The sequence below is a fragment of the Macrotis lagotis genome, chromosome 5 (assembly GCF_037893015.1).
Source record: "Macrotis lagotis isolate mMagLag1 chromosome 5, bilby.v1.9.chrom.fasta, whole genome shotgun sequence".
In the NCBI taxonomy this organism is placed as follows: Eukaryota; Metazoa; Chordata; class Mammalia; order Peramelemorphia; family Peramelidae; genus Macrotis; species Macrotis lagotis.
Window position 1 is genome coordinate 34,447,724 of NC_133662.1, and position 15,488 is coordinate 34,463,211.

Sequence of the window (15,488 nt, forward strand, 5' to 3'; positions counted from 1 at the left end):
ATATAAATATAATCTCTCCCATTTGAATGTAAGTTCCTTGATGCAAGGAACTTTCTTACTATGAGCTCTTTAAGACCAGATACTGATTTTTACCTTTCTTTGTTTCCTCAGAGATTAACACACTACCTCTCCTAATACTTAATAAAAACTTGTTTTCTTGATCTACTCAATTTTTATGATTCTCTCCCACCACAGACTTTCATTTGTCTCTCCATGCATATTTTGTTCCCCTTCCCCAATTAGAATATAATATCCTTGAGGGATCTTATTTTGTTTCTATATTTGTGACCCCAGTGCCTATCAAGTACCTTAATTTTATTTTTTTAACCGTAACATCAAAAGTTAAATTTTAAAGAAATGGAAACAATAGAAAATACCAAATTTTATAGAAATGTAAACTGAGGTCCAAGGATTTGCCCAAGAACACAGAGATGATAAGTTAATTATCATAAGTGACAATTAAATATAGGTTTTCCAACACTAGAACCAGGGTTCTTTTCTCTGGAGCACATTGTCTCACCATGGTAGTCTTTTATTTATATGTTGAATTTGAAAATTGTTGTCTGTTAAATGGTTTCATTGTGTTCTCAACCACTGACTACCCATTACTCCAATTTCACATGCCACACTGAATTAAAACATTTGGAGATAACAGGTGAAGGAATGAACATGACTACTGTATCATGGCAAAGGAAAAAGCTCATATTAAGGGAAAGGGGACTCAGAGGTTATGTCTGAGATTTTTAAACTTTTTTCATGTCATGGTCTCCTTTGTCAATCTGGTGAGGGCTTAGTCTGATGTAATCTATATATCCCTTTCTCAAGATAATGTTTTTAAATGCATAAAATAAAATACATAGGATTACAAAGGAAACCAACTATATTACAAAATATATTTAACCAAACAAGTTCATAAAGACCTGGTTATGAAATTTGCTTCAGGTAACACAATAAGCCATTAAGATGAGATCTGAGCCCAGGTTCTCCTGAATTCAGCTCCAGAGCCCCGTCTGCAACATCATGTTATTTCTCAAAGACAGATACTAATAATTTAATCACAATCGTGTTAGTTCATAAATTTTTGACATCAAAAAGGTCATCAGTCACAAAAAGGATGGCAGTCTTTTGACTAAGAGTTTAAATTCTATAGCTATTCAGCTAGCTAATGCAATAGTGTGCTGGTAAATGTGTACTAACAGGTATCACATGCCTCAGTTTAATCTGCATTATGTTAATAATTTCTGCTCCTTAAGTCAAGATAATCAACAAAATAATAAATCAAGTCCTGATTTATAGATTTTTCTGATTTCCAAAGTGTATATGTTCATATTGAAAATTTAATAACTATTATATGGTTCTAGCCCAGTCCTAATTAATGGCTAATTAGTATACCCAAGGCCAAGTGATTTAGAGGTTATCCCCATCAAGGAAGTAAATACCTTTAAAAGCAAAATGATGTTTTTAAAATCTCTTATGAGGGAAGCTAGGTGGTGCAGTGGATAGAGCACCAGCCCTGGAGTTAGGAGAACCTGAGTTCAAATCTGGCCTCAGACACTTAATAATTGCCTAGCTGTGTGACAATAAGCAAGTCACTTAGTCCCATTGCCTTACAGAAATATTTTTTTAAATAAAATCTCTTACCTTCCCTGAAAAATGACATATTCTGTTTTCTAAATGCAAGTCTTCTTGCTTACAATGTCATGGTTCCTCTGGTTTTTTGCAAAATATCACATACCTGAAATGTTGCCCTTCCTCTGACCAGAATCCACATGGAGAGCTGGCATTGGGAACAATCTGCCATCTGTAGCCAGGAGTGGTGTTGGTGAGAGCTAGGCCCTCCTGAACATCTCCAACTTCAAAGAGAAGTCCTCGATTACCTATAAGAGATATAGCACTAAAAGAATCAGAGGTCTTTAGACACTAAACTGAAAGTCTATGGAATCTACCATAAAGCTAACTATCAAATAGAAAGAAAGTTATTATTAAATTATAATTAAAGTCTGAAACCTGACTGATCAAAGACTGCCACAAGGCACCAAAGGCCAGAGCCCACCAAACTTAGGGAACCTTCCCAGTGACCCTACCCTTCTTCCTGCTCCCTGAGATCCATCTAAAACCTTGCCTTCTGCCTACTACTAAACCCTAAGGAACATTAGTTCTTTCCATCTTCCATGAAACCAAATTCTCCTATATGTGTTGTCTCCCCAAACTGGAATTTGAGTTCTTTCAAAGCAGAAGCTAATTTTTCTGGTTTTAGTCCCAGCTTTTCCATTCTATTCTGCTATCTTGGGTCTATTTTTTGAGACTTTTCCCCTTATTCCTATATAATTATCTACAAAGAACCTACTAAGGTTAGACTACTAAGCCTACTAAGGCATCTTGCTATATTTCCTGCTACAACAACCCTTTCTCACCACCAAGAACAGAAACTCTGACTCCAGAAACCAACCCTCTTGAAAATCACCCAATCTGGGGGAATTAATCCACTCATGTTTGACACTCTTTTTTGGCAGTAAACTATTATGTCCGTTGAATGAATGAAAACTCATCTAATCGTCTAAATCTAGCTGGCCCCTAACCATGATTTACATCCCATATAGCCATTCACCAAAAGATCATGGAAGCCATGCCCTGTCAATCTGGATGGATAACTTACTATCTGCCCTGTCACCATAGATAGACATTACACTAATCAATCCATTTCCCCTTCCATCCCTTGCTCTTGATCTCAGAAGAATAATTAAATCAGTGGAATTTCCAATGCCATTGGACAGAGATGTCAATTGATTACTCCAATGCTGCACTTGCAATCCCTGGCATTGGGAACAATCTGCCATCTGTAGCCGGGGTAGTGTTGGTGAGAGCTAGGCCCTCCTGAACATCCAACTTCAAAGAGAAGTCCTCGATTACCTATAAGATATATAGCACTAAAAGAATCAGAAGTCTTTAGACACTAAACTGAAAGTCTATGGAATCTACCATAAAGCTAACTATTAAGTAGAAAGAAAGGTTATTATTAAATTATAATTAGAGTCTGAAACCTGACTGATCAAAGACTGCCACAAGGCACCAAAGGCCAGAGCCCATCAAACTTAGGGAACCTTCCCAGTGACCCCACCCTTCTTCCTGCTCACTGAGATCCATCTAAAACCTTGTGACTTCCTTTCTGAAAAATGGTTGCTTTGGGAATTATCAAATCCAGTTAGATTTCTGGCTCTGCTAACTAGTTAACAAATCTGTATGACCTTGGGCAAGTCATTTAATCTTGCTGGTTCTCAATTTCCTCAACTATAAAAAGGAGTTGAACTAGGTGACCTCCATGTTGTCTTTTAATTCCAAATTTATGATCCTATGATCCTTCATTCCATCTCCCCAAGTAAGCTCTTTGCAGGCAAAATTTGTATTCCCAAATAAGCAGTACAAATACCCTGTATAATGCCTCATACATTATAGGTTTGTTGTTCAATTGTTTCAGTTATAATTCCTTTTGGGTGGTTTCCTTGGCAAAGATACTAGAGTAATTTGTCATTTCCTTCTTCAGCTCATTTTACAGATGAGGGAAAAAGGTTAAATAATTTGCCCAGCATCACATGGCTAGTAAGTGTGTGAGACTTGATTTGAACTCATAAGAAGATTCCAAGTTCACTGTTCTACTCACTTTGCCACCTACCTGTACTATACTATAGGTGCTTAGTAATAAATGCTTGCTCATTCACTCATTTGTAAGTTATTGCTAATAACAACTCATGATCAATAACACAATGTGAGAGGAATGAAGAGAGAGACAAGATAGCTGAAACTCAGAATATATAATTGGTAGGAGAGGTTCTATGGATCATACAAAGATCTACATCAAATGGGCTGACTATCATAGAACCCAGCATGCAGGCTAGAGGGAATAGTTGAAGAATATTAATTAGAAGTTTATTTTTAGAGGAAAAGGAAATTCCTCCAATGGGTCACTTCTAAGTGGAAGAAATGGTCAGAGAACAGAGGAATGGAGATAATGTGCATGGAAATGAACACTTGTTAGGGTTCAACAACATGAGACTAAAATAAGCAATGGGCATTTGGAAGAGAGGCTATCAAATATAAACACACTGGAGGAAAATTCTAGTTGGGAAACAAATGTATGGCTATTTTTAATGGGGGGACTACCTATAGTTAGACAAGATTCTTGTCTAGAGGCAAGAAGTCAACTTCACAAATACAAAACAGCAAGTCATCTTTAAATATATCTTAGGATTTTACTGGACTACAAGCTTGATGTGATTTAACAATGTAATATAACAGCCATAAATGCCAAGACAATCTAGGGCTACATTGAGAGGCATAGTATTCAGGAAGAGGCAGTATTTGTCCTCTGTCCTCTGACCTGGTTAGAACATCTCTAATGTCATAATCATTTGTTAGCATCGTATTTTAGGCAGGACTATGTAAACTGCTGAACAAGCAGAAAAACGCAAGTATCCTTAAGATAATGTCATATGAGAACTAACTAAATGAAGGAAGTGAAGATGTTTATTCTGAGTAAGAGAAGATCTGAGAGGAACATAACTGCTTTCATGTAACTGAAGGATGGTTACAGGATCAATGAAAAAGTAATATTTAAAATTGGAAGGGCCTTTAAAGGCAATCTAGCCCTTTCATTTCCCTTCATATGGGGATAATGAGCCCAAAAGGTCAATCTACTTGTCCAAGGTGACATAGATATTTAGAGTGGGAAAAACTGGGATCAGATCCTCTGATGCCAAATCCCTATGCCCTTTCCATAGCACTGTGTTATGAAAGACAGTGGAGTCATGAAGAGTTGACTGTGACTGAAATGATTCAGCAACAAATGCTATAGAAGGATTTTACATTCTCTGCTTGATATAAGAAAACAAAATGAGAAGCAATGGGTAGAATATGAAAAAGCAAAGCTCATTTAGAATGTTAAAGCTATAACTAGTAATGTGGGGCTAAGGAAGATAACATTTAGGAGGTGACATGATGATGAGTTAACCCTCCCATTATATTGAGGGCAGGGATTATTTTTGCCTTTCTTTGTATTTCTAATAGCTAGGTGGTGCAGTGGATAGAATTCTGGACCTAGAGACAGAAAGACTCATCTTTTTCAGATCTTACATCAAACATTTATTAGCTGCGTGACCAGTTCCTCATTTGTAAAAAATAAGTAGGAAATGATAAACCACTCCAGCATTTGTATCAAGAAAATACCAAATGGGTCAGGAAGAGTTAGATCAGACTGAATCCCTAGCACAGAGCTAGGCTGTGCTTAATAAACTCTTATTGACTCTACTTGAGTTCAAGATTTTGAAAAGTTGTCATAGGGAAGAGGGATTAGGCATGTTCTGCTTGGCCCCAAGGGGTAAAATTAGGAACAACAGTTAGAAGTTGTAACGGCATATCTAGTTCATTGAGTTTGTTGGGAAAAACTTCCTCCCAATTAGTTGCCCCAAACTGCCATGGAGTAGTATCTCAATAGACAGTATTGTTTCCCTAAGAGTTGTCTATAAAGAAAGGAGGAATGATCCCATCTTATGTATATTGTAGAAGGAATTAATGATTGAGTATGGTTGGAATAAATAAATGTGAAGGTTGCTTCAAGTTTTGAAAATCCTTTCTACCTAAGTATTGTATAAGGTAACCTCTCCTTCTCTGGATGATCTGGAAACCCCCTGAACACACTTGATACAAGAACTTTCTTTGTAGGACTGCAAATCCAAAAGACTTACATGAACTGATACAAAGTAGTAAGCAGAACCAGGAGAACAGTAATAGCAATATTGTATAAGGCACTGGTTGTTCTAGTTATTCTCAGAAATACAATGATACAAGACTATCCTAAAGGACTCATGATTTAAAAAAAAAGGACCCATCTACCAAAAAAAGAAAAAAGGAACAGTCTAGAAAGTCTCTGATAACTCATCTAAATCTAAAACAATGATTCTATGATCCTCAGTTATATGTCTCTAATAAAGTTATTTAAACTCTCCAAGAATCAGTTTCCTCATCTGAAAAATGGGGATGATAGCAGCCCCAATCTGAGGGGATTTTGTAAGAATCCAAAGCAAGAACTGATGTTATCTGAATACAAATTGAAACATAATATTTCCTCCCTTTCTTATTTTCCTTTCTCATCTTTCTTTTTTGTTTGAGTCTTCTTGCACAAAATGACTAATATTTTACATTATTGCACATACCTAAACTATATCAGATTATTTACAGTCTCAGAGGGCAGGGAGAAAAGGATAGAATTTGGAAATCAAAACTTTTTTTAAAATGTAAAAAATTGTAAAAAAATGTAAAAAATTGGTTTTATAGATAATTGGAGGAAAATAATTTTTAAAGATTGCACATCCCATAAATTAGACAATATGCATGCTTCTGCTATCTGGTATTAGTTTTTAGGTGTTCTAGAGCCAAATTGCACATTGGCAAGAAGTTAGTCAATTCATATGTATTAAACCTATATTATATTTAGATCCTTAGTTAAAGTACTGTAATTACAAAGAAAAGCAAGACAGTCTCTGCCTTGAAGAACTTAAAGAAAGACAATATGTAGACAGATTTGTACAAACAAACTATATCCAGGAAAAATTGGAAATAGTCAACAGAAGGAAGACACCAGAATTAAAGGAAATCAGGAAAAGGCTTCTTATAGCAGATAGGAGTTTAGTTGGGACTTGAAAGAAACAAAGGGAATCCAAAGACAAAGAGCAGTGGAAAGCATTCCAAGAATGAGAAAAAAACAGTTAAAATGACCAGTACTGAGATGGAGTATTTTATTTGAGAAACTGCAAGGAAGCCAGTGTTACTGAATCTCAGACAATGTGGGGAAGAGTTAAGGTATAAGAAATCTGGAAAAGGAATGGGAAAGGAGGGACAGACATAGGTCTTGAAGGACCTTGTATACCACTAGAGGATTTTATATCTGATCCTCTAGGTGATAGTCACTGGAGTCTATTGAGTGTAGGGGTTGCTTTTTGGGGTTGGTTTTTGGTTTTTCTTTTGTTCTGTTCTGGTTTTTTGGAAGGAGAGGGACATACTCAAGCTTTATTAGCTAAGAAAATAGATATTTTTTTGCAAGGCAATGGGGTTAAGTGGCTTGCCCAAGGTCACACAGCTAGGTAATTATTAAATGTCTGAGACCGGATTTGAACTCAGGTACTCCTGACTCTAGGGCCAGTGCTCTATCCACTGCACAACCTAGCCACCCATAAGAAAATAGATTTTTAAAATGAACAAAACATGATGACCTCTTATGGTGAATGGGAGGCAAGGAGAAGCACACTACTATGAAGACTACTTCAAATCAAGGATTCTTAACTTAGGGTCTGAATTTTTAAGAATAAGACTACTTTTCCAATTATCAATCATTTATTATTTTTTTCTCCTTCCCATTTTCCCCTCCACAAAATATTCATATATGAAATAGATGCAAGAATATGTTTCATTGATATTTATTTCATGTAGATATAATATTTATATATAAATTAATCATATATATGGTATATATTTATAACATTCATATATATAATTTGTTTCCTTTTTGATCTTATGCATTTCATTTTATTTTATGCCTTTAAAAAGCACTTAGCACAATGTCTGACATATTAGTCCTTTAATAAGTGTTTATTGCATTGAATTGGATTAAAACCAATATACAAGAAAGGGTCCATAGACTTCACAGACTGCCAAAAGGGCCCAAGAAAAAAACAGCTAAGAATACCTGCTTTAAAAAAAAGTGTTTTGTCCTTCCACAAGGGAGCTACATAGACCCATGTTGAGGCAAGGGACACTGTCAAGTTGTCCTCTCAACAGCTGCCTTTACCATATCACATCACTGTTACCCGAGCCACCAGCACCAGGATTACTCACTCACAGAGGCACCCAGTACTCTTTCCTTACACAGGCAAGACTTGTTGCTTTCAATCACTCATTTCAGTGCTTCCTTTCCTTAGATGGGAGTTTCATCAGAGTCAAGACAGAAGAATCAGGCCCCAGGGACTCCCTAAGCAGCTTTGCAGTCATTTCCACACCTGAGTGACCTTTCCTTAGAAAGGTGTCTTCTCCCACTGTGCCAATTCCCTCTAAGTGCTTGGCCCTCTGGAGATGACAGCTTCTTCCAGTTGTTAACTCTAAAAGGCAGTACTTCAGCAGTTAGTTCCCTGGTGTGGAATCCAAGGGTATCTCCCCTGGATCCAGGGGCAGGTGACATGCCACCTGCCCTCAGTTTTTATCTACACCTGAGTCTGTTGTTCCTAAAGGGAAATAGAAGCATGGGCTCCAGCAGTGTTTGGCACCCCTTGAAAAGTTTTGTCCTTTTCATGTCAGAGCTCTGATAGGGTGGATTTTAAAAGCTCTAAGGACTACATTGGTGAAACAAGCTACATTTTTTTTTCTCTTCAGCTTTTGTATGTATCATTTACAATAAACTGATGGTAAAGTCACTTCACAAAGCAGATAACAGCTGCCCATAAGGGGAAAGGAAAGACTGAATGACTTTCCTTGTGCTTCAATCACTAAATTCTAATAGACTTTGTCTATAACTAATGGGGTGTTTGTTACAAAGAATGCAGGACTTGGAGTGGAGAATGTAGTCCATTGGCATCAGAGTTAGAGGATCAGTTCAAATTCTACCTTTGATGTTTACTACAAAATATAACCTTGAGTAAGTAAGTTTTTTATCTTTCCTAGGCTTTGGTTTCTTCATCTACCAAAAAAAAAGGAACAGACTAGAAACTCTCTGACATCTTATCTAAATCTAAAACAATGAGCCTATGATCCTCATTTACATGCTTCTAATAAAGTTATTTAAACTCTCCAAGACTCAGTTTCCTCATTTGAAAAATGGGGATGATAGCAGCAACAATCTGATGGAGTTTTTGTGAGAATCAAATCTAGCCTCAAGCTAGTTGTATGATCCTGAGTAATTAAACCAGTTTGCCTCAGTTTCTTCATCTGTAAAATTGAAATAATAATAGCACCCACACACATCACATTTGACTGTAAGAATCAAATAATAAATGGAAAGTACTTAGCATGTAGAAAATCCTATATAAATGCTAGCTATTATTAAATAAATAAGGCAATGTAGGCAAAACACTTTGCAGCCCTTAAAGCACTATACAAACATTAATTAATTAATCTGTTAATATAGATGAGGGCAGTCAAGTGACCCAGCAGAGAAAGTGCTGGGTCTAGAGAAAGAAAGACTCATCTTCTTGAGTTGAAATCCAGCCTCAGATATTTATTAGTTGTGTGACCCTGGACAAGTCACTTAACCCTATTTGACCCAGTTTTCTCATCTATAAAATGTGCTGGAGAAGGAAATGACAAATCCCTCCATTATCTTCTACAAGAAAAGAGTTACAAAAAGACATGAACAACTAAACATTACTGAAAAACAAAAACATGGATGAGATAATCATACTATTCTTTGTAGATAAATTTAAGACAGCTTAACCACCATCAGTAGGGTATGCACTTAGAGTTGTATCTCCAACAGCTATGGCAAATTATCTCTCTTTCTCCAGTCAATAATAGTGTGAATTGGTGAGATGGCTGGCCAAGATTAAGGATGTCCTTTGTAGCTGTGGAACAAATTGAAGCCAGCTGTCCAGCTTAAAATTCATGCTCTGCACTTTGGCTTCATAAGCATAGTGCTAAATATTTGAGCTAAGTATCTGTTGAGTTTATAACTGAGAGCTTAACTCAAAAAAGTTCAAATTATCTTCCACAGGATTTTACCCAAAGAAAACAGCAAGAGATACACTACTTTCTTACCTGGTTGAGGGGATGTGAGCTTTGTACCCTGCTTCAGAGGTCTAGTGGTACACTCAATCTTGCTTGGAGAAATGTATTTGATTTCACATGGGATGCCTAATAACAACATGAGAGAAAAATAGAATGAATCAAAAAATCTGAAATAGAAAGATGATAGTTGAAAGGAGTCATCTACAGCCTGGCTCTGGAGACAATGAGTCTGGGTTAAAACTCATTTTAATGATTTACTACCTGATAACCTTGGTTTGAGTTGATTAATCTCCTTAGGCATCAAGTTTCCTAGTCTGTAAAATGGGGATAATAATAGCAACTACCTCCCAGGAAGAGTTCCAGGATCAAATAAATTATTAATTATAAAATATTTTGTACATAGTAAGCACTATACAAATGTTAACTATTATAATTATACCAAAAATCATTTATTCCAACTTCCCCATTTTCCAGGCAAACCAAGACTGGAAGCCAAGTTTCTTGACTCTTGACCAGGTGTTTTTTCTACTATAATATGATGAGTTTCTGAAACATTGGTGGAAGGAAAGGAAGCTATCACACTATTGAAAGAAGTCAAAAAGGGAAAAGACACAAAGAAATATATGTCCCCAAAGCACTTTCCTGCATCATTTTGCATTCACACCATTGTTCACATGCCTCTCTCCCTCTAGAATATCCTTTTTAATTATCTTCCCTTATCTAATTTAAAAGTTTTTTCTTCTATGAAAAGGATGACCTGGGAAAAGAGAACTAGATTTGGAGTCAAAGGATATGCTTTTAAATGCTAATTCTACTGTTTACTACCTGTGAGATTGTTGTTTAGTCACCTAAATTCTTTGGGCCTTACTTTTCATCTGTGAGGTAGAAATAGTGGGTTAGGAGAACTCTAAATTCTTTTGTAGCTCCAAATTAAAATTCTAAGCTCCTTTCCCAAACCCCACAGCTTGAAGTCATCTTTTTCACTTAAAAGCCAGTACTACCTTGAATTCAAGTCTCATCTATGATACATACTGGTTGTGTAACAATCCTGTTGGGAGAAATTATTTTTTCTCATATTAATAATCATTAATAAAGAGGGATTCAGGATTTTCTCCTTTCTATTTCCTTATTAAAACCTTTGTGAAGAACATACTAATAGATGAGATTGGGTTAATGTTCTCCTCATTTTGGGGGTGAGATCCTACCCTACAGTGAAATAAGTGATTTAGATGAAAGTTAGAACCATTTGTCTAGATTGCCCAAGACAGGATTGTGTGGATAGAACTAAATAAGAGTGGAATAATCAAATACACATTCCCCAGTCCCTCATTAGAATAAACCCATATCTTATCATAAAGGTCATTCTATCAATTATTAATCAAGCAATTGATTTCTACTTGTTAGAATACTCTTCCAAGGGTATTAAAATTCTTGCATTTGAGGTAGCTAGGTGGCACAGCAGATAGAGCACTGGCCCTGGAGTCAGGAATACCTGAGTTCAAATCCAGTCTCAGACACTTAATAATTACCTAGCTGTGTGGCCTTGAGCAAGCCACTTAACCCCATTGTCTTGCAAAATCCTAAAAAAAAAAAAATTTCTTGCATTCCCCAAAGAGAAAGAGAAAGATGTTGACCACATTTTGCTAATTATTCAATAATCATAATTAATAAAATTATTGTTAATTATCCAGAAATTATATCTCTCAGATTTTTCTTATATCATATAAGTCACTGTTTCTTGGCAGTTTAGGACAGAAGTATCAAATACAAGATCACCAACATTCTTGAGTATGATCCAAAACAGATTAAAATATAAATTAGAAATATACCAAAAAATAAATAAAATATAGATAATTTTAACATGTGACTTTCTAAGTCAATGTGAGGTCTGCAAGAGTCCTTATGTACAGTTTTATGGCCCTGTTTCCATTTGAGTTTGACACCTTTATTCTTTAAACTCTTTAAAATTATTTTTCTTAACTTTAGAATAGTTCATTTTCTTAATTCTATATTTCTTAATTTTTCTTAGTTTTATAACATTTCATTTTCCATCAATTACATGTTAAAACAATTTTTAACATTTGAAAAAAATTTTGGGTGCCAAATTCTGTTCTTTTCTCTCTCCTCAACTCCCTGACCAAGACAATAAGCAATCTGATGTCGTAAAACTATGTTTCCACCAAACTTCTGACATATACTTACAAAGGGAATTTCCTATTTGAAAAGTTTCCTGTGAAATCTAAGGTCCTGTCCCTATCCCTATCATTTCCACTACTGAAAGGTAACTTTTATAAGGGCAAGGAAAAATTGTATTTGTGTTTTTAATGTCCCCAAGCCTTAGCTAAATTCTTTTCTTAGATTGAGCTCCCACTAATCAAAAGGAGGAAAAAACAATTATTGTATCTTAGCTACCTGCAACAGTAACCTGGGCAGGACAATCAAAGAAATTTCCTGTGATGGTGATGTCTGTTCCTCCACCCAGGCTCCCAGTTGTTGGAAACACAGACAATATTTCTGAGGAAAAAATAAAAAGTCAGCTTCATGATGTACATTACCATAGAACTAATGGATATATTTGAAAATCAAGAGGTAACAGAACAACAACACTGGGGAAAGCAGATTCTCTCCATTTAAAGTCATTTCCAAAAGATATAGGGAAGGAAGAGAAATATGGAAAGGCAAAGAGAAAACCAAGGAAAATGGAGGAAATTGGTCAAAAGGTTAGGAACAGTAGACAAAGCACTGAATTTGTAATAAGAGGACCTTGGGTTAGTCACTATTTCACTAGATTTTTATCTTCATCTATACAAATGAAGATGGTCAAGATAAGACCTAAGTTCACTTCCAACTCCAAACCTATGATCTGGGTTCAAATCCCAGGACTATTTCTTGTTACTTAGGTGACTTTAGCCAGCCCCATAAATCAGTTTTCTCAATTAAATTAGAGTAAAATTAGAGGGCAGCTAGGTGGCACAGTTGGATAGATCACCAGCCCTGAGGTTGTGGACCTTTTCAAATCTAACCTCAGACACATACTAGCTGTGTGACCCTGGGGAAGTCACTTCACCTGTTTCACTATTTGCCTCAGGATATGCTATAAAATGGCATAGGAATGGGGAAATGCAGATAAGGTATTGTAAAGATCCAGATATCTCACTGTTTTTTTAATCTCTCTAAATATTTTCATTTTAACAAGGGTCTTTTTTGTTTGTTTGTTTGTTTAGGTGTTTTGCAAGGCAATGGGGTTAAGTGGCTTGCCCAAGGTCACATAACTAGGTAATTATTAAGTGTCTGAGGTTGGATTTGAACTTAGGTACTCCTGACTCTAGGGCCAGTGCTCTATCCACTGCGCCACCTAGCTGCCCACAAGGACCTTTTAAAGACAAAGTCTTTCTACACTTGATACAACTGAAACTGTCCATTGCTCTCAGATATTACATGTCACTTTAGGTAGATCTCTCCTCTTCTCTGGGTCTTGGAGACAAAATTAGACAATTAAGGTACTCTCTACTTTTGGAACCCATGACTATTAATCTATGAAGAAACTTGAAAAATTGGGAAATCTCCAAATAAAAGTAGTAATTATGGTGATATTGAGTCCAGTCAAACTCCATTGCCTCAGCATTACACTGAGGGGAGGAGAGGGAAGAGGAGGGGAGAGGGAGACTTATCTAGCTCAGTTCAAATCTGGCCTCAGACACTTCTAAGCTCTGGGGCTCTGGGCAAGTCACTTAACCCTATTTGCCTCAGTTTCTTCATATGTAAAATGAACTGGAGTCTTAAGGAAACCCAAACCATTCTTGTAACTTTGCCAAGAAAACTCCATATGGGGTCATGGAAAAACAAACGTGTCTGAAACAACTCAACAACAATAACAACAATAGCAAAAATTAGAATAGGGAGGATGAAAATAAATAATCACCAAGATCATTTCAGCTCTGAATCTATGAATCTATCCCATTTCTAAACTGCACCTTGAGATTCTGATAGTTCTATTTAGCACCTTATTACAAGCACTATCAAGATACCCTTTTTTTCTGATGTGTCCTTCTAAAGACAAGCAAAAATGGGAAAGGGAGAGGGAGAGGGGAAAGAAATTAAGAGAAAAGAAAAAGTGATGAAAAAAGAAAAATCCTAATAGCTAGCCCAAAGTGTAATGTATATAGCTAGGGCACTGCAAGCCTTTAGGAAAGTGCTGTAAGATTATTTGTGGGTCCTTTATTGGCTTCAAACGGGCAAACTAACCTCTGAGTTCATAGTTTTAAAAAAGTGATTTTCCAATTTTCAGCATTTATTTCTGTGTTGGAGGTGATTTGGCCACCAGGTGGCAATGCAAGAGCTCAGAGTCTATGTTATTATTAACAGGAGTTGTTGAAAGTGTGTTCATACCAAAAGTAAAACCTATTGGGGGTTTAAGCTCTCCTTTTTTCCAAATATCCTGGGGGGAGGGGCAGATGGAAAAGGGGGAAGACTAATCGTACCTATTTCATAATCCTTCATTAATTCTTATCAGAATTTAATTCATCCACCAAGAATATCAAGTACCTACATCAACTGTTAAAATGAGGGAGTTGGACTAAATAACCTCTTAGCTCCTCTCTAAATCTGTGATACCAATGTAGTCACATAGTCCCACCCACCCATGAAAATTCTATTTATATTTACATCAACAGCACACTGAGACATCTGTACACATTTCAAAGGTGAGATATTAGATGGGACAAAGGAAAATCCTGGATCTTGGGAAAGATGCAAAAGCAGGACAAGCAAAGGCATTAGCAAATATAAAATACAGTTATACCTGAGTAAGTCTGATACAAAAAAAGGTCCTGTTTGGCACTGATCCACCATGCATCCTTGTGTACAATTGACCTTCAAAAGAAAATAGGATTATAGTTAATGGAGGGGTCAAAGCATGATTTAATTAGCAAGACAGCTTACCTCCCTTGATCAAAAAATTCCACTTCATTTGGAGGACTTTTACAATCTCAGTCAGCAAAGTAAAATAAATTCAAATTTTGGAATGAAATTTTTAAAAAGCACCCTATAACAGCACTCTAATTGAAAGAACTAGTTATGTGAAACCAAAGAAGGAAAGACTAGTGGGAAGAAGCAAGACAGTCATGTTCAACTTTGAAGTACCTATAGAGGAAATAGGGATTAGATTTGTTCCAATAAATTCCACAAGATAGAACCTGAAGCAATGGGAGGATGTTTTGGAGAGGCAGATCATAGGTGAAAAAAAAAGTCCCCCTGGATCCGCTTGACCTCAATTGCAAAAGGTAAGTTTTCTTATATGGGTCTCAAAGCTACCTTTCCTGAAATTTCAGTTCTTTTTACTTCTTCACCCTTTATTTGGAGATTTTCATACTCTGACCCCTTGAAGCATCTTCCTTTCTATTGTCAGCTAGAAGTAAATTATGTTTGTTAACTAACTCCTTTTAGTTTTGACCCTGCATCATAACTCATCCCACTCCCATATTGTTCCTGTAACGTATAGGATGAAGTATCTAAAGTTATTCAGTGTTCTTCTAAATCTCCCAATTATGGATACAAGTGTAGAAGAAATACAAGTGCTAAAAGCGTAAACTACTCATGTAAACCAGAGAAAAGTTTATAAGCCACTTGCTAAGACTTACTTTCCTTTGTTAAATATAGAGAAGCTTATATTCTGTGAACCTGTTAACAAGAAGAAAAAAATTGTATTTACTACAAGAGTTTGAAAA

At 36.1% G+C, this 15,488-nt stretch overlaps 1 protein-coding gene across 8 annotated transcripts in view; it reads right to left on the reverse strand.

The window, feature by feature from the left end:
• Positions 1-15,488, reverse strand: part of PKHD1 (PKHD1 ciliary IPT domain containing fibrocystin/polyductin) — a 657,820-nt gene that overhangs the window by 597,657 nt on the left and 44,675 nt on the right. For all 8 annotated transcript variants that reach the window (XM_074237180.1, XM_074237175.1, XM_074237181.1 and 5 more), the window contains exons 10-14: positions 15,402-15,441; positions 14,564-14,634; positions 12,175-12,276; positions 9,793-9,888; positions 1,736-1,877 (exon numbers count right to left, since the gene is read on the reverse strand). In XM_074237180.1, coding sequence (XP_074093281.1) covers positions 1,736-1,877; positions 9,793-9,888; positions 12,175-12,276; positions 14,564-14,634; positions 15,402-15,441 — 451 coding nt within the window. The remainder of the gene's footprint in view (positions 1-1,735; positions 1,878-9,792; positions 9,889-12,174; positions 12,277-14,563; positions 14,635-15,401; positions 15,442-15,488) is intronic.